This window comes from Podarcis melisellensis (assembly GCF_964234715.1).
Source record: "Podarcis melisellensis genome assembly, chromosome: 6".
Taxonomy (NCBI): Eukaryota; Metazoa; Chordata; class Lepidosauria; order Squamata; family Lacertidae; genus Podarcis; species Podarcis melisellensis.
In genome coordinates, this window is record NC_138538.1 from 17776401 (window position 1) to 17803781 (window position 27381).

General features: G+C 42.7%; 1 protein-coding gene across 7 annotated transcripts in view; it reads left to right on the plus strand.

Moving 5' to 3' along the window:
- Window positions 1–27381, plus strand: part of NFATC2 (nuclear factor of activated T cells 2) — a gene marked incomplete at its 3' end in the record, with an annotated part of 138836 nt that overhangs the window by 43657 nt on the left and 67798 nt on the right. For all 7 annotated transcript variants that reach the window (XM_081916741.1, XM_081916740.1, XM_081916743.1 and 4 more), the window contains exons 4-6: window positions 5228–5430; window positions 6408–6580; window positions 21491–21631. In XM_081916741.1, the coding sequence (XP_081772867.1) occupies window positions 5228–5430; window positions 6408–6580; window positions 21491–21631 (517 nt within the window). The remainder of the gene's footprint in view (window positions 1–5227; window positions 5431–6407; window positions 6581–21490; window positions 21632–27381) is intronic.

A 27381-nucleotide genomic window follows, 5' to 3' on the forward strand; every position in this document is an offset into this window, starting at 1 on the left:
GTTTAAATAAACTCAAATTTTAGCTGGCAATGATATATTTTTTTTGACCTGTGTGTCACTACCTCTGTCAAAACCTGCCCACAGAAGAAGATGGCAGAAATCTGGTTTATAACACAAACTTGCATTTTGCACAGTGTTCTCCTTTCATTTGTGAGTGTTTGGTTTTCACCTTGAAAGCAGAGAAGCAGAGAAATGCGTTCAGGTTTCGTGTAATTCAACAATATGCAAATATTTGAGAAGCGAGTACCGTATGTTGAATGACATGAAACCTGAAAGCATTTCTCTGCTTTGGCAGTTGTGTACAAGCAACCCCAAATATCAAGTCTTTAAAGCTTTTTGGCAACTGTGGTCTTCCAAGCCAAGAGAGCAAGGGAACTGTTCACCAAACTGACTTGAGCTAATCTTTAGGCATGGCCGTTAACAATAACATAGGAGCCCGAGAGCTCCTCTGTACTTAGCTAGACAAACTAGGGGTTTGCGTAATAACATATGTGTTGCTAAGGCCAGGGACCTCCCAAGGGTGGTTTGTTTGTTTGTTTGTGTGTGTGTGTGTGTTTCCTTCTAGTATCCAGATTAAAAAGCAGACAGAGTTTTAAGGAGTAGTCAAGACGAAACATCATGCTTTTGGGTGACAGCCATGATGATGATGATCATGATATTATGTAATAACAACAGGGTTTGTGGGGATCACTCTTGAGTTCCTTGGAAGAAGGGCAAGATGGATGGATGGATCCACAAAGAGGGGATGGGAATGTGGAATTTCACATGTTTGAGATAAGGAGGTCCCAGGTTTCCAGGTACACTTGGGGAAATCAAGAAAAGCTGCTGCTTGTCCCTATAGAACAGCCTTTCCTAATCTACCACCCTTCAGATATTTCTGGACTACAACTCTCAACAACTCCAGGTCAGAGATGATGGAAGCTGTAATGGTCCAAACCACCTGGAGGACACTAGTTAGTTAGTGAAGGCTAATTAGCTACTTCTAAGCTTTATGGACCAGTGTATTTAAGCATAAGGCAACTTTATATGTTCATAGCTCTAGTTTAATTCTTCTAATTATGAACCTAAAATGCTGTTTCCTAACTGGAAGCTTTCAGTTTTTATTTTAATGCATTCCCTACAGTAGCAAATGGGGATGCGGGTGGCGCTGTGGGTTAAACCACAGAGCCTAGGACTTGCCAATCAGAAGGTTGGTGGTTCGAATCCCCGCGAGGGGGTGACCTTCCGTTGCTCGGTTGCTTCCGTTGCTCCTGCCAACCTAGCATTTCAAAAGCACATCAAAGTGCAAGTAGATAAATAGGTACCGTTCCAGCGGGAAAGTAAACGGCATTTCCGTGTGCTGCTCTGGTTCGCCAGAGGCGGCTTAGTCATGCTGGCCACATGACCTGGAAGCTGTACGCCGGCTCCCTCAGCCAATAAAGCGAGATGAGCGCCGCAACCCCAGAGTCGGCCACAACTGGACCCAATGGTCAGAGTCCCTTTACCTTTACAGTAGCAATGGGTTTTATTGCTTGTTGGTCTTGCAAACTGTTTCAACTAAAGAGATGACATCAGAAATATTGCTGGGCATCTGCCTTCTCCTAGGTGGGGTTGCCCAAGCCATTGCTAATCTGCCCACACAACATTGCTCAAAGTGAGAGAGTTTGGGGCAAACCACTCCTTCCCAGCATGTGGTCATGTATGATAGTTGCTGGAGAACATCACTCAAAAATGTCGTGGCATAGTTTTCCTCTTCTGCTGCATCTGAGCCTTGTGCAAAAGAAGGTTGTGAGCATATCCAGTCTTTTCTCAATATGTGGGATGGGGAGGGAGAGAAATTAGTGAGCCGCTTGTGCATTTCATTTTGCTGCCTCTATGGAATCGCAAAGCGGCAATGGAGCCTTCTTTGTGGAAAAATATATATTCTGTTTTGTTATTTTCTTCTCTGTCTCTGGAGATTGTGTGTGTGTGTGTGTGTGTGTGTGTGTGTGTGTACAGCACACACACACACACACTTCCTTGGATTTAGTATAATCATGACTGCAGATTATTTCTTCTACTGCTAGATTATTTCCAGCTATTCAGAAGCAGGAAATGCTTTGTCAGCTGGCAATCTAAACCACCAAAGACTTTGGCTAAACTTTTGACTTGATGCCTCACCTATTGAAATTAATCCTTTGGGTTTAGCTTTGAAGTTTATCCTTGGTTAGAATATCCATGAACCCAAAAGAGCCAAGAGACAGAGTTCCCCAAATATTCAGTTCTCAAAACTAAGACACAGATTGCTGATGTTTTTCTGTAGGCACTCTCTTTTCAAAGTGACTGAAGTCTGGGATTTGTTGGGAGTCATAGGAGAATTTTGTCATGCAGACTTATGAGGCTGCTATAACAGAGCACTCGTCAAGCCTTCTCTAGTGAGGAGTGCCACAAATATCTAGTCCTGTTGTGTATAAAAATAAAAAGCAACTTTCCTAAAGATGTACAGGCTCCCTACCCTATTCCTTCCACTTTTTTTTTGTAGGATTGTCACACAGTAGAGAAAACGTTTGCTGAGTAATTGTACGAGTTATAGCCAATTAACCAATTAAATCTGGGTAAATTTGCATATGAGGAAAATAGTTCTAAAGTAAAATAAAGAACATGCTTTATTTTACACATATGTGCTGAAACAAGCATCATCTGGGAAGAGGTATTCATTCTCCCATCTCTTGCATTCCTCTTTTATTATGGTGCATGCTACTGACACTTAAAAAAACTTTTAAAAGCTTACCTAAAAACCCCCCAAAACAACCAAAACTTTAAAATATGAAATTTGCTGCCTTATTAATCAGTGTCACCTCTTTAGTCAGTCAAAAATGTTTTTAATGATTAAACTAACTCATTGACTATGTCTTTGGAATGCACCAGAAATAGCCCAGATCCACTCGTATCTGTTAATTCATGCAAATGCAATTTGCTTTGATTAGGAAGAGCTAATCTGAGCTGCTTATTTTAAAGCTTTTATTGTTTTCATTATATTTGTATCTTTCCCTTCCTCCCAAAGAGACCTAGGCAGGCAAACAATAAGTAATGAAACAATAAAAACATCCTGAAAACGATTCCAATGTAGATGCAGACTGTATGATGAAAGGTTCAAACAACTCCCCCTGTGCCATCTCCTAATTATGTAATTTGAGGATTTGCTTTTACAAAAGTCGCTTTAGATTTGTTTTGCACAAGAGCAACAGGTAACAGTCCTGTGAAGAAGGTTAGGATAAGAATGAGTGACTTGCCAAAAGCTACCCAAGGAATGTCATACTTGAGGAAAGATTAGAACATGGATTTCCAAAATAAACTACTCCCAATGCCTGCACTGTTAACCACCCATGAGAAGTGTCAGAGGTTTCTAGAAAACAGCTGGGGATTTCACAAGGGAGCCTTTGGCTGGTGAAATGATGGCTTTTTAAATGTGTTAGGTGTTTGTGCTTTTGTTGTAGTTACGTTATGTATTTTGTGTTTTACATTGTACACCACCCTGTGATCTTTGGATGATGAGCATAATAATAATAATAATAGTAATAATAATAATAACAACAACAACAATAATAACAACAACAATAGATGCAACATTCTGAACCTGAATTTATTCTAGCCTTGCAAAGTTAGACCACAAAAGTTAATAACTTCTAAATATTTTTCACTAGCCAGCATGCTCTTGGTCATTGGTAGCACATCAATAAAGACACACACAAACACACACACACACACGTTTTTATAAAAGCTTCATGTCTAGTCATCTAGAGGTGATCCTCACTTGCTCAAGGTGATCAAACAAGTTACTACTGTACATTATATATATATATATATATATATATATATATATATATATATATATATATATTGCTTTCGTAGATTTTCACGGGTACAGGAATGCAGGTTTTGGTGTCCTCGGGTGTCTTCCCGTGTAAAAGTTGGGGTGTCTAGGCGACGTTTCGACGAGGTCTCACTCGTCATCTTCAGGCTGGTGCTTTCGGCTTCTTGTTACTGGAACAGAGCAGGATCTCAGTGTTTGAGTTCCTATAAATACTGTTGAGGGGGTGTGGTGTATAGCCTCCAATGTTCTGGGCAGAGAGGAAGTTCCCAGGCTAGTGTGCCTTTTCTTCTTTTGTTCCTTAATTACTTGAGGGATATCTTGAGTGATTTCTTGAGTGATATCCTGAGTACCACTTAGGTGGGTCATTAGGTGTGGATTAGTTGCTAAAGTCTTTGTGTCTTGACCTCTTGAACTTTGTGAAGAGTTTTTCTGAGAAGATGGCTGTACTGCACTTAGTTGTGCTCTGGCACGAAACAGGACAGAACAGGACACGAAATTAATTTTGCAGATTCCAAATTGCTCTTTAACATGGAACATCACCACAAGAGAATAATCATGGAAGCCATCGAGATAGAGAAACACCCTCACAACATGAACAAGCGTGACGACACATCCCGCTTGCCAGACTTCTGGAAATTAGCCCTCCCCACAAAAACTGACACCAGATCCAGAGGCACACAGAACGCCATCACCAATCAACCACACCAGACCCAAACCCAGACCCTCTCCACAGATAAATTACAGACACCATCCAGTAGCCAAACCATGGTGGCACCTCCGGATGCTGCACCCCCCTGCAACCCCTACACAGATCTGGCTGACACAGGCCACAAAACCACAGCTCGCCCCTATACACGAAGCCAAGCCAGAGCACAACTAAGTGCAGTACAGCCATCTTCTCAGAAAAACTCTTCACAAAGTTCAAGAGGTCAAGACACAAAGACTTTAGCAACTAATCCACACCTAATGACCCACCTAAGTGGTACTCAGGATATCACTCAAGAAATCACTCAAGATATCCCTCAAGTAATTAAGGAACAAAAGAAGAAAAGGCACACTAGCCTGGGAACTTCCTCTCTGCCCAGAACATTGGAGGCTATACACCACACCCCCTCAACAGTATTTATAGGAACTCAAACACTGAGATCCTGCTCTGTTCCAGTAACAAGAAGCCGAAAGCACCAGCCTGAAGATGACGAGTGAGACCTCGTCGAAACGTCGCCTAGACACCCCAACTTTTACACGGGAAGACACCCGAGGACACCAAAACCTGCATATATATATATATATATATATATATATATATATATATATATATATTCTGATACTATTTATATTTTTATTTGTCTACTCCATTTGTCGTTGAAATGATGTAATGATTTGGTCTTTTGCCAGCTTCATGGATACATGGACAACAAGCCCCTAGGTCTTCAGATCTTCATTGGGACAGCAGACGAGCGTATTCTTAAACCACATGCTTTCTACCAAGTCCATCGCATTACAGGGAAAACCGTCACCACCACCAGCTATGAGAAAATAATTGGCAACACCAAAGTGCTGGAGATTCCCCTGGAGCCAAAAAACAACATGAAAGCAACGTAAGAGTGCTATTATGAAAAGTGTCTTGTTACAAGATATTAATGGAACAAAACTGGAGACTTAATGCAGAAGGCACCTGCGTTTAGCTTGAACAAAAAATACTCAAGTGCGAAAGACTTATAGTAACCCAGGCTTGATTCACAGTATATGTGATCTGTATGAAAAAGCTGCCTGGTTCCATCCCTTCCATCTCTACTTAAAAGGATCAGGCCTGAGACTCTGGAGGTCTCCTGTCATTTAAAGTAGACACAAGTGGCAAGGTAGATGAACCATTGATCTCACCTGTTTATGAGGCAGCTTCCTTCTGAGCCTATTCCAAAAGGGCCAGACTTCTGCAGAATCATTGTGGGTGATGATACTGGGCCCTGGGAGCGATTTAATACCTGTGGAGGCAGAAATGCTTCTGAATACTAGTTGCCAGAAACCACAGGAGGGGAGAGTGCTCTTGTGCTTGAATCCTGCTTTTGGGTTTCCCATCTGCATCTAGTTGGCAACTGTGAGAACAGGATGCTAAGCTACATGGGCCAGTAGTCTGATTCAGGAGGCTCTTCTTTTGTTGCTATGTTCATGTCTAAGTGCGCATTTGAATTTCAGTCCTACTCTAATGACTACACCACACTGATTCTTTAATTTTAAATGTATCTTTTAGAACATGGCACCATTGGGGCAATGTTTTGGGAGTCAAAAAGCCCTGTTCTCCCAGGCCTTTTAAATAAGTAGGTTGGGGCAGTCTGTTTTTAATCATGTTTTTTTTTAAGTGCAGTGAGGTGGTGGTTGTTGTTGTACTTAGGCAGTTCCTGATTTTAGGTTTTATTTTCTGATGGAAAGTGACCTTTAAATCCATCGTTGTAATCAGTGAGGTAAAAACAAAATCCTGCGTGAACCTCATCTTTCCCACCTTGCAAATGTGTTCAGGAATCATTGGGTTGTTAATTCTGTGGTCGGGTATTAACTAAGATTTTGGCTTGTTCCGCAGCATTGACTGCGCAGGGATCCTCAAACTGAGAAATGCAGACATTGAACTGCGGAAAGGGGAGACGGACATCGGCCGGAAGAACACCCGCGTGCGACTGGTCTTCCGTGTGCACATCCCCGAATCCAGTGGCAGGATTGTTTCCTTGCAAGTGGCATCCAACCCCATTGAATGCTGTAAGTTGCATTTTCTCTGTAACTTCACAATTTTCTGATCAGTGGTGATATTTTCCATGCTGCAACCTCTCTGTATCCTGTGTGTCGATCCTTAATTAGCTGAAGAAAGCATGTCTCGAAACCTGTGCATAATTACCTGGGGGTAAGTCCCATTGAAATCAGGAGGACTCATGGTCAAATTACACATTATGTTAGCTATTCAGATGTGCTGTTAAGTGCAAGGGTTTTCTTTATATATGTATATAAATGCTAGTGATTCTGGAATCTTAGCATGGTGAAACAACCTACCACCTCTACCCACTGTAGTCTTGAGGCAGTATTCAACTAAATAGTTGCACTAGCACATGAATTGACACTAGTAGAATGGGATTTGTAGTTTGGCCCTTACTTTTCAGTAGACATGGAATAAAAAATAATAGAATCACAGAGTTGGAAGGGACCCTGAGAGTCATCTACTCCCAGGCTAAACATACCCAGCTCCCTCAACTGTTCCTCATAAGGCTTGGTTTCCAGACCCTTGATCATCTTGGTTGCCCTCCTGCACACGTTCCAACTTCTCAATAGCCTTCTTAAATTGTGGCACCCGGAACTTGACACCGTACTCCAAATGTGGTGTGACCAATGCAGAATTGAGTGGTCCTATTACTTCCCTTGACCTGGACACTATACTTCTGTTGATACAATCTAGAATAACATTAGCTTTTCTTACTGCTGCACCACACTGTTGATTCGTGTTAACCTTGTGGGTCCACTAAGATCACTAGATTATTTTCACATGTCCTACTGTTTAGAATTAGGCGGTGCAGCTTTAATACAAATTGATAACAGAAAGATGCTGCTAATCCCTTGACTCATTAGAGAACAAATGAAATTATGGAGGTACTTCCAGAACAGATAGAAATCTGAGATTTGGTACACAAGTTGTCAAAGATCTCCTGATTATCTGAAAAGTCTGAAAATGAGACAATTGTTATGACTCTCACCCTGAACACATCATATTCAGACTGTTTTTGGGCAGTACTCCAAGAGACAGCAGGACAAGCAGCGCATGAGATCAACGAGAGGGGTGTGGGAGTTTCCCTTTTGCACTCTTTGATAAGCCCCACATTGGAGAAGAGGGGATTTCCACTGGATGTCTCAGTGACTGCCGCATGTGGGCTATACTCTCTCAGCAGATCTCCCATGGAGAAAATGTTCTTGGCCCTCTAGCATATGTTCATCCCACCGGAGATCTCATTTTCAGCTATCATCCTTTCAGTGTAGGAGGTTTGCATCAGGAACGAAGGGTGCTCGGTGTCTTCACAGGATAGGGCCTGTGGAAGGGCCTCCATTCTGGCACATCCAGAGATTCTTAGTCATTTTTGGAGGGCTTGCGCTTCTGAGTCTCTTTGCTCATCCGGTGATGCTTTATTGTTAGTAACCTGAGCTTTCTCAGTGGTTTGGGGATTTCACAGAGTCATAACGAACCATTTTCACTTCTTTTATTGTGTGACTCACTGTAGTGTACAAAACCATGTTGTAGCAATAAACTGCCTGAGAAAGTTTACTTAAAAGACCCACTTTGTGGCTTTTGATTGTAATGTAAGCCTTCCCCTAAGGGACAAGTGGGGAACCTGCAGCCTCTCAATGTAACTAGGCTGTAACTCTTATCGTTTTCCACCACTGGCCTTCTTGGCTAGGACTAATGACAGCTGGAGTCCAGCAACATTTTATGGTCACAGGCTCCCCATCCCTGCCCTGAGACACATCTGCACTGGAGACTGTTTCAACATGTTGTATAGGCTGCAATCTAAACCTCTGAAAAATGTGTCCTTTTGAGGATCCCCAATAACATGGCAGGTGAAATCTCTTCGCCTTGTGCATCCCTTTGATGATTGCCAGGGTGCCTTCCGGAAGGCGTTTTGGTGATCTCTGCCAGGAACACAGCAGGGCGAAGCATCTTCACCCTGGTGCACCCTCTGCGATAGACGCAGCAGGGCCAAATGTCTTTGCCCTGCCATATTCCTTTCACAAAGGTAAGGCGGCTGGCGGTGTGTGGAGAGATGGCAGGCCGAGTCAACCTGGTTGGGTTGGAGGGGTGTCACACATGTGACATCATGCACGCACAATGCCCCTGCCACCGCCTGTGCAATTCTGCACCTCTGGCAGATGCTCTATCACTGAGATATACCATTTCTCTTAATGGCACCACTCACTTAGAAGAGGAAGCTCCAAGGTTTGTGAAAGAATAAAATATTTTTTGGGAGGACCCTAAGTGAGTCGGACATCCCAAAGCAGCTTAATGGGGACTGTGCATGCTTAAGGGACACAAAATATTAATATTAATTGTAGAAAATTCAGCATGGCTTGGTCCGATGCGACTGCAGTGGTACCTCCAATTACGCACAGGATCCGTTCTGGAGCTCTGGTCGGATCCTAAGGAATTCGCAACCAGAAGTTCCTGTTCTGCGCATGCGCGTGGCACGGTAGAGTGCTTCGGCACATGTGTGTGCAGCAAAACCCGGAAGAATACTTCTGGGTTTGCCGCGTGCGTAACCCGAAGGATATGCAACCAGAGGTGTGCTTATCCAGAGGTACCATTGTATATGGGCAGAATTCAATATGGTGCTATATTGGATGTTTCCATCAGCGCAAGCATGTCAGCTTGGCAGACAGAGCAAACCTCCCACCCATCTTGCCATGCGCTGTTGTGAATGTTCTCCTGACATCCTTCCCAAGCAAGTTTTAGGGAGCATGAGGGCACATGGAGGTGGAAGAGGGGAGAAAAGCCCTGTTGCAGAAGTAGAAGCCCTTTACGGCAATAAACCAGCTGTTGTTGCTTTATTCTCTCCTGTAAACCTGTTCTCGTTATAAATATTATTTTGGCAAAATTATATTTACTTCCGAAAAGGTGTCCATTTGAGTGATTTAGACGTTTCCCCAGTCTTCAGAAAGTTGGTTTATGCCAATGATTTTTGGTCAAATATTTTGTTTCCTTTTAATTAGCTGCCTTGGAAGTTTCCTTTTTTGTTGTTGTTGTTTCTTTTCTCCTCTCCAACTCAGTTTCCCCATAAAATTAGATATTCTGCATTAACAATATGTGGCGCAGTTGTAAATTCAGTGGAAAGAAATAGTCAGTTTAAAGAATGTATTCATATTGGCAGGCTTTCTATGGCTTTCTTGCTAGTGGATAGATTATCAACAGTAGGCTAGCGGCTAGTTTAAGCGTAGCAAAGAACCATACTTGTGACTCCCTGGAGATTAATCCGCCTGTCGTTTTCAGGCAGCATGCTATGAACACTCTGCATTTTCAGTAGCTTCTCCAGTGAACTCTGAAAAGCGTACCTCTCGCTTTAAAAAAATGCATTATTTTAATGTTACAGCTGCTCTAATAAAACCTTTGTTATGGCTACGCTCATAAAGACTTTGTGTCTAGGAACCTATGCTGAAAACGCACGATGCAAATTGGTGGAATAAATGCAAATAGGCTTACTTTTCACAAACACATTTTGTTTGCATGGTTCTTTCTGAACTCAGTCTTTAATCTCTTGTGATAAGGAAAGTTGTGAAGACTGGCATAGTGGCAGGAAGAGTAGTATAGTCTGAGTCCCATCAGGGGAAAAGGTAGGGTATGAATTAGTATAATAATAACAATGACAGTAACAATAGCAATAAGTAAGTAAGTAAGTAAGTAAGTAAGTAAGTAAAATAACTGAGTAATATTCTAGGAAAAGCTTCTTCAGGAACTTTGCTTTTACTATTAAAATGAATATTTCTAGCTTTTCTGGTACCAGTGGTGGCCATTGTGAGGTGGAGTTTAGAAGAGGCATTTCCCAAAGATTCAGAAATAAAAGTAGATCTTGGTTAAGCCTTTCACTAGTCTTTCCAAAGCTTTGCACACTGCCTTCTTCTAAAAATGCATCTTACTAGAACTAGAAACGATAATAGCTTTCATTTATGCATTTTAAATAGTTGGACAGTCATCTGGCTAACAGAAGATGCAAAGACCTTTGGGTCCCGTTGGGCTTCTTTCCCCCTTTGAGTTTAGAATGAGCAGGAAGTGGGAGGGATAAAAAAAAGTCTGACATGAACTACAAAGTTATTCTGGGTTTATTCTGGTGTGATTTGCCTACACAGGAATCAAGGGTTGGCTACGGCACATAGTGAAATACAAGGCTGCAATTTGCTTGCTGGTCATCCTGTTTGAGGAGTTGCAAGGGTTCTATCTCCTCCAGTAATTGTTATCACCAAGGAATTCAAGCAGAATAAAACTTAAAAGCCCAAGGGGCGCATAGTTATAGCACAGTGGGTTTTAATCTCAAGAGATCACTTCCATGAAGGTTTAAGAGGAAGTACTTTATTGAGTCCACTAAGACATTCTGATAGTTAACCCTGCCTGCTATTAATCTCCTTCTTGGTAGCGTTGGTGTTCTTAAAAAAGTAGTGTTGGTGTTCTTAAAAAAATCATAATACCCAGGTTTAGTTATCCCTTCTTATCTATCTTTACTGCTACTTACATGTCTTCCTGAGAAAGGCTGAAGAGAGATATTGGTTTTGGATTTTTGTGATGTTGCAGTTAGAGTGCCAGCAATATCTTCATGAAGGGCACCAAAATTCTGCTTGGAAAAGTGACGCAAATGCCTACCCATTTAATTATTTGCATAATTTATTACAGTTGGAATATTTGGGCTCTTGTAGAAACCAAAAGAAGGAAAGAATGGTTTGCAATTGGTGAGAAAGTGGTGTCCGGGTGGATTTTTCGTAAAGCGGGCAAAATGTCTGAGAAAATGTCCAAATTTTTTTGGAAACTTTGTCCAAAAAGCTCAACAGCTTTTTGAAATATGGCCACCCTAGGATAGAGCAACTGCCCTTGGCAATATGGAATTCACAGCCACAAAATGTGGCAATGACTCACACAATCTCAGTCTAACCATACCTGTCACTGAACATGTTGCATAGGGTAAGGCTGGGATTAAAATAATAATAATAAAACCAAGCAAGGGGGGGGGCTGATACAGACTGAGACTGCAGCTGTAGCCATCCCTAAATCCATGCATAATCTAAATCCTGGTAGATCACTGGTTAGTGTATAATGCTAGGGACATCTTTCTTGACCTAAAGCAGCTCGCAATACAAGAAATAAGACTATATATTAATGCATTATTACAATCAACAGTCTAACACCAATTCATTTCAAAGCAAATAATAATGCTCCAAATATAAGAATTGATTTCAGTAGTGGTAACGTAACATTTTAAATGTATTGCGATATACACCACAGGAGTCATTAAAACGCAATACGAATTGATAGGTTTTATCAGTCGTTGCAATACAGAAGCCAGAGTCGGATTGCCATAAAAATTTCCAGTCCACTGCAGTCAGGTATGAATAAATAATATCACCGGCAGCCAGTTTCTCTAAAGTGCCAAGAGCAGGAAATAGCAACCAGATTTTTTTGCATGTGTCTGCTGCTTCTGAATGTCAAGAGTTGGAGGGGCGTGCAGCGGATGACAACCCCAGGAGGCTCTTCTTGCCTTCATGTTCTTGCCATTTCTTGGAAGCATCTGAGTAGCCACTGCTGAAAATAGGATGTTGAATGAGATGACCTTTGGTCTGATCCAATAGGGTTCTCGTTCTCTTCTTAGTACACACCTCCCTGATTAATTTCCAGTCCTTCACCAACTAATGTTGACAAACGCTCTCTTCACTTCTAGATGTGGGCTAGAAGGTCCATTTACAAACTGGAGAGACTCTGCTTCCATAAGCCAAATTCAATGCCAGATTCAGGAGCTTTGTGGCACCCTACCTCCATGTTAAGAATTTCTCCTACTCCATCAAGCCTCAGGATCATTGAGAGCTGCTACTAGTAATAATATCCAGAAATGCAGCCTTCATGATGGCTGCCGTTACCTGTTAGATTTTGCGACTACCAACTTTAGCAGCATCAGATGGGTATTGCCAGGGCTTTGGGCATGCTATGAGAATGCAAAATGTGCAGCATTCGATACGGAAACTACTTCCCTGAGAATCTAAATCTTTATCTGTTTGTTTTTAAAGCACATTTCTAATCTTTAAGGGTAAGGATGTGTTTTAAAGTATGTGGAAAATGCCTGATGAAATCTCAGAAGCCAGAAGGGTACCCATAAGGGTAGCCAGTTTTGGCTATCTCAGTTTCTCATTTTTCCAATCTTAAATTCAGGTTTCTACTGGCATTTTTAATGCAAGTTTCCCTAATAATACATTTTTTTCTTCAGTTTTGACTAATCTACTCATTTTGTAAGCGCTTTCTCATAACATATTCATTGCTATACACATTTCCCTGTTATATATTCGTTTTTGTAAACGTTGATTGGAGAACTGCACCGCAAAATGTAGATAAGTGTGACTTCTGAAAGTTGGTTGAGCTTTGGTTCTCATGTTGCTTTGGAAACAACAGGCTCAATAAATTCAACCTAAAATGTGAATTGTATTGCATTTTTCCTCCACCCCTGCTTGGGATACATAGCTCTTTCCCTGCTTCTGTGAGAAGAATACAAAAGAGGAGGGATCGTGTAAATTTGTATAAATGTGCACAGGCTGCATAAATGGTGTTGCTGCATAAATACAGGCTGCATAAATACTTGTTGCTTCAGTTACACCAAGCCCTGGGCACTGCCATCACACTGAGCATGTGAACTTCCCTATGGCATTTCCTTGACACTGAGTCAAAAATATTGCTGGTGAACTTGCTCTTGAAGCAGCCTAGCAGGTTGACTGGCTTATGTGTCCTAGCCTTCCTGGTTCTCCCCACGTTAAGCCAAATTATTTTGCTTCCCTATTTTGGCCCCTTTCTCTTGCAATTCTGAGGCTCAGGAAACAAAACTCAGCAGAGATCCCGATAACCACAGTTCCCTTTTTTGTTTCCCTTCCACTGCTGGCCATAATGTAATTTTTGGCACGGACGACCCGTAACATCTTGATTTGCAGGCGGTCAAATAAAATACAGAAAGAAAACCCCCCTCACGCCCCCAGTGCCATTAGCAGAGTTGACATGCTGTTTCAAGGCAAAAGTGAGTGTTTTGCCTAGCATTTGCTTTCCTGCATTATGTCAGTGGCTGTTGCTATTGAAAGTAAACACCCCAACGGGATAAGTCAACAGTGTTATGTTTATACAGAGCTCATAAACTACAGTAGCTGTTGGTCTGCTTTATGGAGTGCCAGCCCCTGAGGGGAAGAGAAGGAGCAGTGTGAAATTACTGCCTGCATTTCACCTATCCTGAGCTTTAGAAACGGTGAATTTACTGGGGATTAATTTAATAGAGCATACAAAAGAAAACAAGCTTGGTCCGAATGATACCAAGGTATCTGTTTGTGTTACTCCCTTCCGTATACGAGAACGCCAAGGAGGCTAACGACAGACTCTCATTCCTTTTCATATCTTTCCGTCCGTCCAAATTTGGAATCTAAAATTACAGTTTAAAATAGAAGCTACAGGGTGGGTGGCCCTCATTTCCCCCCCCCAAACAAGACACATAAAACCAAATTTAAATACACATCAACAACCAGAAGGCAATTTCCACAACACATTGTCAACAGATAAGATTTAACAAACACATAACACACACATACCCGCTCCAACAACCGCAGTTAGACACTCCCTGTGATAGCAGATTAAGACATAATGCTTACAGGTAACAGTGGCAACAAAATGGACAAGTTCCTCCTGCATTCATGGAGCTTCCAGCTACTTTGGGCTGGTACCCATGGTTGTTTAAAGTGGATGTGATGCATCCGATGAGTAAATGTTCTTTGCGACATCCACACATTGTCCTAATCCAAGTGGCAGCCCGCATTTCCTCTCATTTAACTAATATTTTCCTTCCAGTAGCACCTTAGAGACCAACTAAGTTTGCTATTGGTATGAGCTTTCGTGTGCATACACACTTCTTCAGATACCAATAACAAACTTAGTTTTTCTCTAAGGTGCTACTGGAAGGAATTTTTTTTTATTTTGTTTCGACTACGGCAGACCAACACGGCTACCTACCTATAACTAATATTTTCCTGATCCACTGATACTGGAGTAAGGGAGGGGGTGGAATCATAAAATCTCAAATTACCGGAATGGATGTTCTGTTGTGTGACTCGACTTTCTTTTTAAACAGGTAAACAGATGCCTGTGCACACGCCCACAATAGAGCTCATGTTTCTGTAACTCAGAAGGTAGAGAACTGGTAGGGTTGCCATACGTCTGGGATTTGTCGGTCGAAAATAATGTCCAGGCGGAATTTCCAAAATTCAGTAAAAATGCGGATCCGGGGAAACCCGGGCATATGGCAACCCAAGTTGGAAGTGTTGGTTTTTTGCCGATTTTCCTCAACAATAGCTCAAAAATTTCATTTAAAAAAAGAGATTTTGAGAGAGAAAAAAATCATCAACTTTACTAAACAAAAACCTCAACAACTTTTTGAAATTTGGCAACCCTAGAACTAGTAACTGAGGGGAAGGAACATAGCACAAATACATCCCATTGAGAATTGTCCACCAGTGTGGATGGGAAGCACTAAGATAGAGTTCAATTGAAAGTACTTATGTGTGGACGAATGAGCAGAAAAGCACACATGGAAAAATCAGATTTGTGCGACCCACGTGCACACTAACACTCTGGTGTGTACACAGCCTCAGGATTTGTGGCCTTCAGGAGCTAAAGGATTTTGTTCACAATCTGTTGCACTTTCCCACACAAGGTTTTTAAGCAGAATTTCCAGACATTAATTCCTAACACTGGAAAGGTAGTGGAAGTGTGTTCCCTTCTTATGGGTAGGGACACATGTGACTCATGAAGTAGTTCTCTTTGTTTTGGCAGTGCAAAAGAGTAGAAATAAATTGGTTGCACAAAATGTGGTTAGGTATTACAGCTCATCACCTTTCATTATATTTTTTTATTTGCTTGTTTTACACACTGTAAACATTTATAGCTGGTTTTATGCTTTCATTTGTACATTATACATTGTTTGCAGTATTGCAAGGCTGAGATTTGTTCCCTTGTTTGACAATGAATGATGGGCCCAAGCAAATAAATGAGACTGGCTGACTAATTGGCTTTAGGGGAGAGTGCAGAAACTCAGCCCTTGGTATTCTGTATTCTCATTATGTATTTTTCTGTTGTGACCTGGGATCTTTGGATGAAGGACAGCATACAAATTTAATTTAATAATAATGATAATAATAATACAAACAGCACCTTAGACCAGGCATAGGCAAACTTGCCCCTCCAGATGTTTTGGGACTACAACTCCTGTCATTTCTAGCTAACAGGACCAGTGGTCAGGGATGACAGGAATTGTAGTCTCAAAACATCTGGAGAGCCGTGTTTCCCTATGCCTGCCTTGGACTAAGGCAGTTTAGAAATGCCCACAATGTTGTTTGTCCCTTTTTTACTAGATATTTAGAAAAACAAATGTGTTTCTGTTTTGAAGATTTTAGAGAAGTTGAATAAATCATTTGCCTTGGTTGGACCTCTTAAGTTTATCTTATATTCGCAAAGAGGCTGTGACTCAGTGGTAGAGATGTACTTTGCCTAGAAAAGATCCCAGGTCCAGTCTCTTACATCTCATGCTCAAAGAGGTTTCAGGTAGAACCATCTCTAATTTAATCCATCAGGGATGTTGCTGGTCAATATTGGGCCAGTCAACCAATAGTCTGACTTGGTCAGTGGAGGCAATCTCAGATTAGGCTGTAAGATCGAAGAAGTAATAATACTTACTTCATGGTAAACAATGATATGTTGTGCCATAAGGCATATTCACTTGGTCACCTGCTTTGTGTTGTAGCTCGCAGGCTCCACACATATTTTACTTTATTAAGCATATGTTTATATGCTGCTATTGATCATATTTTTGTATGTTGCTGTTCTTAGAATGATCTATTCAGCATACTTTTGGAATATATGTATTTCCTATACAGTGGTACCTCGGGTTACGGACGCTTCAGGTTACAGACGCTTCAGGTTACAGACTCCGCTAACCCAGAAATAGTACCTCAGGTTAAGAACTTTGCTTCAGGATGAGAACAGAAATTGTGCAGCATAGCAGCAGCTGGAGGCCCCATTAGCTAAAGTGGTGCTTCAGGTAAAGAATAGTTTCAGGTTAAGAATGGACCTCCGGAACTAATTAAGTTCTTAACCCGAGGTACCAATGTAATGCCATTCTTCATAAGACACTAACATACTTAACATTAATAAAACTATAATGCAAAAATCATAATAATACAAAGCAATACCAGAATAAGGGTGCAGTCCTTTGTGCGTCTACTAAGAAGCAAGTCTCAGTGAGTTCAATGGAAGCTTACTCTCAGATAAGTGTGTGTTGGATTGCAGCCTAAAATATTCCAACTTTTGGTTGTGGTCCTCCATTTTGGAACTCTCTCTGCATAAGGTGGCCCACAACTGCCCATGCTGCTATTTTTTCTGCATAAAAGCAACTCTTTAGAACCCCAGGCAGATTTTTGTTTGAGTACCTGGGTGTCAAGCCATTTAGGGCTTTACAGATAAAGGTAAAGGGACCCCTGACCATTAGGTCCAGTCATGGCCAACTCTGGGGTTGCAGCGCTCATCTCACTTAATTGGCCAAGGGAGCCAGCGTACAGCTTCCGGGTCATGTGGCCAGCATGACTAAGCCGCTTCTGGCAAACCAGAGCAGCGCACGGAAACACCGTTTACTTTCCCGCTGGAGCGGTACCTATTTATCTACTTGCACTTTGACGTGCTTTCGAACTGCTAGGTTGTCAGGAGCAGGGACCAAACAATGGGAGCTCACCCCATCACGGGGATTCACACCGCCAACTTTCTGATCGGCAAGCCCTAGGCTCTGTGGTTTAGCCCACAGCGCCACCTGCGTCCCTTTACAGATAAATACCAGCACCTTAAATTAAGCTTGGTAGCAGAGAGCTGTGGAGCTCTTTCAAAGGTGGGGTGATTCATTATTAACTAGCTGTCTTCAAGGGCAGTTCCACATACAGTTCTCAAATGTAATCCTTTCTGAAAGTACCGTTTGACTTCTGAAACGTTTGAAAACCAAGGCGCGACTTCCGATTGGCTGCAGGAGCTTCCTGCACTCAAGCGGAAGCCGTGTTGGATGTTCACTTCTGAAAAATGTTCAAAAACCGGAACACTTACTTCTGGGTTTTCGGTGTTCGGGAGCCAATTTGTTTGTCAACTAAGCCGTTCGAGAACCAAGGTACCACCGTATAATGTATTGCAGTATACTTGGCTCTCTAGGGACAAAGCTGAATCCAGGAATATTCCCAGGTGCAAAGCTGATGCTTCAGGGGAGCGTACCTCCATCCAAAATAGGTTGAACACCATCTCCTTAAATGGAAGGAATTCTGGATAAACTGTAAGCTGGAATCTGGGAACTATTCTATTAGCTAAACTGAAGGCTTTGTAGCAGAATGTATATAGTCAAAGCACATTTGTCAAGCTACATTGAAACTCCCTTTGGAAATGTCCACTCTCAGGACCAATACAGCTGAAATGCTCTCAAAGACAACCTTTAAGCTTGTTTTCTTTTGAATGCTGTAGTTGGGTTTATTTATTTATTGCTAGATATCATTTACTCTTGAGTTTTCAGAACCATAAATCTCCTGTTAGTGGTAAATCCAATTATGAACTCATCAGGATCTTGACTGTTTACAAAGAGTGATTAATCATATAAGCCATGTGGAAGAAATAAGCAACTTCTGTGAAAGTAATCTCAATGTATGCTCTTAACTGGCAGCCTTGTGAGCCAGCTGGGTGAATAATAAACTGTGAGCCCCTCGATTTTTAATTTATTTTATTAAAAAAAACACACCTAAAATTGCATGAATGATTAATTGTGATAAGTGCAGAACTCTGCTTTGAAAAGTACTGTTAGAAGTAATTTTTTAATGATCCAGTGAATGGCTCTTAGAAATCCACAACCCGCTGAGAATTAATAGATATGCAGCTAGTTTTCTGAAAGTCAGTATACAGGGGAGCAGAGCTCCATAATTTTTTTTTCAGATCAGAAGCAATATCATAATTGGCCAGATCTTCGGGGTAACTGATGGACGCATAGTCTCTGGCAATAACAACGCTTTCAAGTTTCTTTGTGACAGTTTAGCACAGAGGAAGTCGGAGAATGAGAAAAATAATCGAACAGAGGCTGCATACTTCTTCTTTCCTTTCCTTTGACAGAGTTTCTACTTCATGCTAGCCATTTGTTATGCTTTGTATTGCTGCTGTTTGTTCTCTGTGTGAATCTAATATATAGAGCGGATGGATATTTTATATTGAAATTTTATGTTGTGAATCTCCCTGTTATCTACGGACAAAGGACAGTATATGAGAGCCAGTGGTTAAGAGCGGTAGTCTCGTAATCTGGGGAACCGGGTTCGAATCTCCGCTCCTCCACATGCAGCTGCTGGGTGACCTTGGGCTAGTCACACTTCTTTGAAATCTCTCAGCCCCACTCACCTCACAGAGTGTTTGTTGTGGGGGAGGAAGGGAAAGGAGAATGTTAGCCGCTTTGAGACTCCTGAAGGGGAGTGAAAGGTGGGATATCAAATCCAAACTCTACATCATCACCGTCATAATAGCTGCCTGTATTTTTGGTCTCTCCTTGGGGCTGCCATGATGAACCTCCACTCTTCAAAGTTCACCTCTACATTGTTGTTGGTAGAATTTTATCTCTTAAGGTCTAACCTTTGGAAGGCGTCTTCGTGTTCAAGCTTATCGAATTGCAGCAAGATTGTTTCAGCAGACACAGATGAGTAGGGTAGCTCAGTGGTTGTACAGCTGCCTTGCATGAGGAAGGCTTGATCCCTGGTTTTCCCTGTTAAAAATATCTCAGGCAGCTGGTTTGGAGGACCTCTGAAAGGTGGTGCCATTCAGAGGAGACAGCCATGGTCTAGACCAGGAGTCGGGAACCTGTGCCCTTCAAGATGTTGTTGAACTCCAAATCCCATCAGCCCTATCCAGAATGGTCAGGAATGATGGGACTTCTTCTCCATGTTCAGAGGGCCACCAGTTCCCCTCCCCAACTGTAGGTGGACCAGTCGTATCAGCTTCCAAACAGAATATACACCATTTTCACATTAATGTGTGGGGTCAACCCTCAAAATGTATAGCCTATTGTAGTTTTTTCATTAGCCACTGAAAGTAGCTTGAAACCCATCAACTCCACCGCTCTGCATACAGCCTAGTCTTCATTTCCTGCCTATGGTTTGGCGTGCTTGTTGCTTCTTCTTTTTTTTAAAAAAAAAAGCTCTTTATGAAAAGGTAGGTCACATGACTTGTTAACCGCAAAGGCAAGCCGCATTTTTTACACACCACTATGAATCTGTGAAATGTGGACTGAGTGTTGGTGTGCCCAGTGGGAAGACTCCTCATGACAAAGGTAGCCAGATGTGTTGGACTCCATCTCCCATGAGTCCCAGCCAACACATAGCCAGTGGTCAGGGATGATGGGAGTGGAACCCATAACAGCTGGATGGCATCATGTTGGCTACTGGAGAGATCATTGTTTAATACAAGCAGGAGGAAATAAAAGATCCACCCACAAGCAGAGAGACTGTGTGAATTGGCTGTCAGGTAAAGGTTAATCACCCTTCAGAATAAATCTTTTCTCTCCACCCCCCACCTCTGCCCACCCCCAAAAGCACAAGCAGTTAGGATGAAGAGATGTTACACTGCAGAACAAAACCCTCCAGAGGCCTTCAGTGTAGGATGGGACAGATGTGGAGGAGTTTGAATTCAGGTCCTGAACTCCTGGGTCACTTAGTTGCCCTAGAGATGCATCTGGACCAGTCAAAGACGGGAGTACTTGATCCTTTCCAGCTGTTGCAGTTGTGGGGGGAGATTTCTCAGATGTCAGCTCTCTTGCATTATTCTGCTTCTGATGACAAGGGAGCTCAGTTATGTGGATGGATGCTGTGTGCTTCTGCTGAGTCTTGTGCATTGATTTAATGCATTCTTATGAAACTGTGGTACCCAGTGCTGAGCTTGGTCTCCCCAAGAAAGCAGGGCAGTTGCTAAGGGAATGGTATGCACCTCTCCGCCACCCCTCCAACTCTATACTGAATCAGGAGGTAGGATGAGGAGAAGGTTGGAGGTCTTTTGTGTTTTTTGTGGTGTGTATTTTTGTGTTTTGGTATTGTAAATGGCCCTGTGATCTTCGCATGAAGGGAGGCACAGAAAATAATAATAATAATGTGCAATTCTTAATTACTGAGGGGTGAGAATAGGACGGGAATGTAGTTTTGAAGGTCATGGTTCTCATGGGTATACCTAATCATTTGGATTGTTGTGCGCAGACGTGTTTTGCTTCCAAAATGATTGGATGGTTCCAGTATTAGAGGGAATGGTGCATATGCATACACACACACACACACACACACACACGTATGTGTGCATAAGCTGGAGGGCAAAGTAATGAGCAATGGACACTTTCCTGCTGCCTAGATGGCTCCAAGGCCTTCATATTTCAGCTTGGAACGAGTTACGCTTCAGTTCTTTTTAAAGGAATTCAGGGCTATCCACTGGAATCCAATCTGCAGGTGGTATATTGAAAGTTCCAGGGTTGTAGAGTACTTGCACTTGAATATTTGGCCATTGGCTTGGAAATAGACATGGGCTGACTCCAGCTCATTCAGCCGAGTTCTCCTTTGTCAGGGACAAGGAGTAAGGCCAGTGCAGCTGAGGCACTGGAGCCAGCTCCTGATTATTTCCATATAAAAATGCTTTGAGTATAAATTTATTTTTCCTCCTCTCTTTTTTCTTGTCAGCCCTAAATTTAGACTCGTGGAGAAGTTCCTTTGGCAGGGAGGGGATGGCAACCGTGACAAAATAGACCTTGTTGGTAGTTTTGAAAGTTCCTAGCAAAAAAAGAAAAGAAAGATCTGGTTTCATTCATGTCTCTGTTTTGTCCACAGCCCAACGCTCTGCTCATGAACTTCCGATGGTGGAGACTCAAGATGTTGGCAGTTGCTTAGTATATGGTGGACAACAGATGATCCTGACAGGCCAGAATTTTACTGCAGAATCTAAGGTTATATTCACAGAGAAGACACCAGGTATGCTGCTCGTAGTATTATTTTTCTAATTAGGCTGATCAAGGAGAACCATGTCTTATAGGACTGGGTCCTACAAACGGTCATTCAAACAGGGCCAGCATAACCAGAAATGAATTACTTTATTGGAACACAGCAACGCTTTGATTTCTGACCTGAATCATACCTGACCTCAAAAAACAAAACAAAAATCCTTAGCGGGGACTCATTGTTTTCCCTAGCCAAACATCACACAGGTTCAAACAATGGTGATGACTAATAAGAATACAGCACATTTCACTCACATGCAATTATAAAGCAGTTAAGGCTGACCCTTAAAGCTCTGACTCATTTTGGAGCTAGTTAGTAATAGCTGCCACCCGCTTTGCAATCTCTCAGGGACCGGCTTCCCCTTCAGAGACGTGCCACAAGCACCTCATGCAATTGGCGTTTTTAACCTTCTTTTGTCATTATTGTTTAAAGCAGCAGCCAGCCGTCCCTGGTTTGCTACATTGTAAGCTGGTTCTGAAACTTGCAAGAAGAAGCCTCCGGGGCTGCACAGGAGCAGCTGTTTGATGGTGGTGGTAGGAGTTGAAAGGCTCATTGTGCCTGTGTTGGCCAGTGTGCATGCACAGAAGTGCACACATAATGAAGACTGCTGGCTTTCTTGCCTGAATTAGGAGGTCCCTTATAGTGTTTGCTTAAGGTGGCTTTGCAAAGGTCCGCAAAGTCTGTTAGCCCACAGTAAAGTAGCCCGCCCGCCCATGCATACTCATCTTAGCCATTTGTGGAATACTGAGGGTCAGGGGAGGGAGAAGTGAGGAAGAACCACCTCTCATCTGCTTCCCTCTGTTTGGTGCCTTGGAGTTGATTTTTACTCACCACAAGTGACCAGCAGTTTGCAAACATGAATTAATTGAGCTACAATGCAGAGCTAAGCCTAAGCCTTGCCCCTCAATATTCTGCAATGCCTTGGTCCTTTATGGAACACCACACTATTAAAGCATTACAGAAAGTTCAGTTCGGTTCAGTTTATTGTGTTTTAGCAAACAGCCATTACACACATAGAAATAAGAAGAACCACAATACTGCACAATCCTGCACAATATTTGCAGGAGATGGCCTTCCCTTCTGCGATCTTGACAGTGGGTGGATGTAGTTGTTTCGAAGATAAAGAGGGCATTCAAGGAGTACATGAGTTGCGACTTCTATTGACATAGAGTTGCAGCCACAAACTCTGTCCTTCTTAGAATCTCCTTTATGTCAGCCCGTCCAATCTTCTCATGGAAGGACGTTTAGTTTTGCCGGCATATAAACTACCCTCCTTTTAACATCTACCAGATAGCTTGGCAGGGATTAATACAGTGGTACCTCGGGTTACATCCGCTTCAGGTTACATACACTTCAGGTTACAGACTCTGCTAACCCAGAAATAGTACCTTGGGTTAAGAACTTTGCTTCAGGATGAGAACAGAAATCGTGCTCCAGCTGTGCAGCAGAAGCAGCAGGAGGCCGCATTAGTTAAAGTGGTACCTCAGGTTAAGAACAGTTTCAGGTTAAGAACGGACCTCCGGAACGAATTAAGTACTTAACCCAAGGTACCACTGTACAATGAAATGAAGGAAGCATACAATTTATTAGATTGACAAGTCTCGATCTCAGCAGTCCATGATTGCCTCTTGGTATCTCTCAGCCTTTGGAGTGTTAGTTCTTTAGCTCTCGCAAAACCCTGCATCACAGAAACAGAAAGATCTGCTGCTGCAGCAGCAGCAGAAGCAATATACTACAGGCATTGACTATTTCACACGGGGCGTTCCATGCCTAGCCCCCATGTGCAGCAGCGGAACATGTTCCACTCCATTCCATCTCCATTCCTCCCATCATCCAGAGTGACCATCCTTAAGAAGCAGCCAGTCCTTTAGGCACTTCTGTATCTTTGTGTTCAGAAAAGAATGTGTCATGCCCTAAGATGACTTACCCACCACCCTTCTCCTTCGCCAGACTAGATGCATAATATGAGGTGTGTCTTGTTTGCAAACCCCGGCAGCAGAAGGATGTCCTTTATACTTGGAAGCACCATTTTCAAAAGTCTTACAATTGGAGGTCCTGCACAGGTGGAGCACTTAATGCTAGTTCATTCAAATATAGGCAGATTTAGAGCTGTCCATGGCAACTTTTCTTAACAGCACAGTTTGACTTAGCTTGCATGTTTCCTACCAGAATGCTGATGAGCAGCTCTGAGGGCAAGCAAAGCCACAATAAACCCACTGTGAGTGGATTGTGCATCCTCCTTCTCGGTGACACTGTCGCTGCTAATTTCCTCTTTCAGATGGCTGATGAGGCTAAGAAAAGGCCCACATTTTTATGAAAGAAAGAAGAAAGTATGCCAGCACTTGGAGGGGAAAGCATGCTTGCTTATCTCTCCATTTCACTCTGATGACTCATGGGGACATGTACACCCTAGCTGTACTTTCACTCATCACAAGACCAGACCAGCCTCGCTGCTTAGTTAACACTAAGCAAAAAGGAAAAAAGCAGTGATTATGATGTCGGCAGTGGTCTTATATACTGCAAAGTCCTCTGGGGGATGCTGCATATTTTTGAACGAAGTACATTGCATGCCTTGCAGCCTCCCTCCCAAGGGTCAGGCCACTATTACCAGAGCTAGGCTGCACAATTTACCCTTGATTGTGAATTCAAGTTATAGCCCCTTATAGGATTGTATGTTACTTTATGTGGGAGGAAGTAAAGAGGTGCATGTGGGAATACTGCAGGTGTGAGGACCAATGCTTGCTGCTTCCCTCTGGTGACCCAGAATATTATTGAGAATAGACAGGGCTGGCATTAGTACTCAGCCTCTCCAGGCATCTGGGCAGGGCCCCAGCAGCCCAGCGAGACCTGTGGTGGCAGCTGAATCTTGGAACTCCCCATTCTCATTATTCAGAGTGACCTCATTGCTTTAGGGAAGTGGCAGCCCACAAAGACCTAGAATGGTGTTGCATCAGAGGCATGATGGGCAGTGCCGGATTTACGTATAAGCTAAACAAGCTATAGCTTAGGGCCTCACTCCCTTGGGGGCCCCCAAAAAATTAAAGGAAGAAAACCTGGATGCACATTTCCAAAATAAAAAACAAATAAAATAAAACCTACATAAAGCAACAGTGTAGGCTCCTATTTGTTATGTGGAAATGGCTTTAGATACCTATTAGGTCCATAAATTAACATATATATTCAACACACACAAAAACAGTGAAAATTTGTTGTTGACAAAGGACAGCTGAACATATAAAGGGCCTCATTACCTTCAGTAGCTTAGGGCCTCATCAAACCTAAATCTGGCCCTGATGATGGACAGTCACAATGGTAGGCAGTTTGCAGCTACAGAAGTACCTCGGTTTTTTAACGTCTCTGTTGATGAACATTTTGGTTTTCAAATGCCGTAAACCTGGAAGTAAATGCTTCCATTTTCAAACATGCCTCAGAAGTTGAACATGCCACGCGGCTTCTGCTGAGTGCAAGATCCCGAGGCCTAGCTGTCAGCTACTGAGTTTTCGGTTTTCGAAAGTTTCAGAACTCTAACGGTCTTCTGGAACGGATTATGTTCGAAAACAGAGGTACCACTGTGCTTGGCACATCTCACAGCACTGATCCTCTGTTGCAAGCAGGTTAGCCAACCGAAAGGCCCACCAGTGTAGACACAGCAGAGAACACTGTGCTGGCATGGGTCTCAAACCTGGAGCCAGCCTTGAGAACTGAGTCTTCTCCTATTTGCACAGTTCTATCCTGGGTTTTGTTTCCTGGACTCACAGGAAAGTGACAGAGCATTGCCAACAGGCTTCTGTGTAAGTGAATAGCTTAGTTACGGAAAAGTCATATGGGTAGTGAAAATCTCAAATGAATTCAATCTTCATTCCACACCATGCTGATGTTGAGAGTTGATGCAGTGCCCCTAGCTAAGAGGGTGAGCTTTGCAAGTCCATAGTCAGAATCTCAGCTCAGCCTTAAATTTACTGGGTGACCACAGGCAGTCCATTATCTTTCAATATCAACCCTCTTCCTTGTCCTCTGCAATGGGGGATAATGTCTGTCTGTCTTATAGGTTGTGGAGTGGGTGCATGTGCAGTGTTTTGAACATGGGATGGAGAGTTTTTCCTCATCTCCTTGCCTCTCCCTCTCTACACCCTATGCTCGAATCATTGCTTCAAGCAAAGCTTATGTCCTGGCCAAGACTGAACTTCCAAACTTAGCCCCTGTTCCCTCATACCAGACACAGCCCCCAAGCCCTGAAAAAGGAGGGAGAAACAAGCAGTGAATGCCTTTGATGGTGCAGATATGCATCCATAAGTCTTCAATATATGGAACCTCTTGCAGTTTCTCCTAGGTCACTTCTAAATTTATCAGAAAAGTATAATTTCTAAGTTCCGAGTGCCTGCTGGAGCAGAGAGAGAGAGAAAAAGTTAGGTTATCCTTCCACATCATAGGGACCTCAAACCTGAAAGTGCAGTAGGTTCTCAGTTTGCCATATATCAATCTTGCGCCTTGAAAATAACTGACCCTTGCTGTGTTGACTTGACCACACTACATATTAATGAGATCAGCAAGTAGCTTATAAAAAGACACAGTCATTCTAAGCCTGGCACAGGAAATGATGGAAGGAAGTGAACTCTGGGGGACTGGGAGTTTGCAAGCTTGAGAGCTAGCAGCCACTGAATAAAGCAATTGTTTTCAGGAGACCTGTGTGTGCACTGCACATGTAGCATGTTTATTTATGCCCATCTGCGAATGATGCATAGTGTGTTGAGTTGCACATTGCGCACTTAAACAAATGTTGCAATGATTTAGCTGCTTACCCGCTCCTCCAGGTGGGTGGATGGGAGTAACAATTGCTTCTGGGGAAGTGTAACCCTTTTGGCCATGTCTGGATTCCTAAGTTACTGCATCAGCTCTCAAATACCGTGTGCTGTGGTGCTGTGGAGTCATTTGGCATTTTCGCTAACCGGTGATTCTTTAGTTAACTGCTGTGTCTATTTATATAGAAGCCAGTTTCCATTGTTCAGTCACACTCCTGCTTGAGCAAGAAAGAAAACCCAGGATAGGCCTGTAAAATAAATAGGATAGTCCTGAATGGGGATAAGTATGGCTTTCACACCAATGCCACCCCCTGGTGCACTCAAATATGTGAATGGTGGCCATTCAGATTTCTATGGAAGGGTAGAGAGCTGCATTTAAAGAGACTGCCCCCTATGCCTGTCCTCTTTCCATGCCAACAAGCTGCAAGACCCTCAGTGTGGTGCAAGGTTCTGTTCTGAATGCACACACACACACACACACAGAGAGAGAGAGAGAGAGAGAGAGAGAGAGAGAGAGAGAGAGAGAGAGAGAGAGAGATGTGTGCAGGAACAGTACCTGCCACAATAAGCGGCCTGGCAAGCTGCAATGTAGTCATAGAATTATAGAATTGCAGAGTTGGAAGGAATTCAGAAAGTAAAGAACTGTGGATTCTTCATTCGTCTGCTATAGCCAGTGTGGTGTAGTGGTTAAGAGCGGTAGACTCGTAATCTGGTGAACCGGGTTCGCGTCTCCGCTCCTCCACATGCAGCTGCTGGGTGACCTTGGGCCAGTCACACTTCTTTGAAGTCTCTCAGCCCCACTCATCTCACAGAGTGTTTGTTGTGGGGGAGGAAGGGAAAGGAGATTGTTAGCCGCTTTGAGACTCCTTCAGGTAATGATAAAGTGGGATATTAAATCCAAACTCTTCTTCTTCTATATATAAA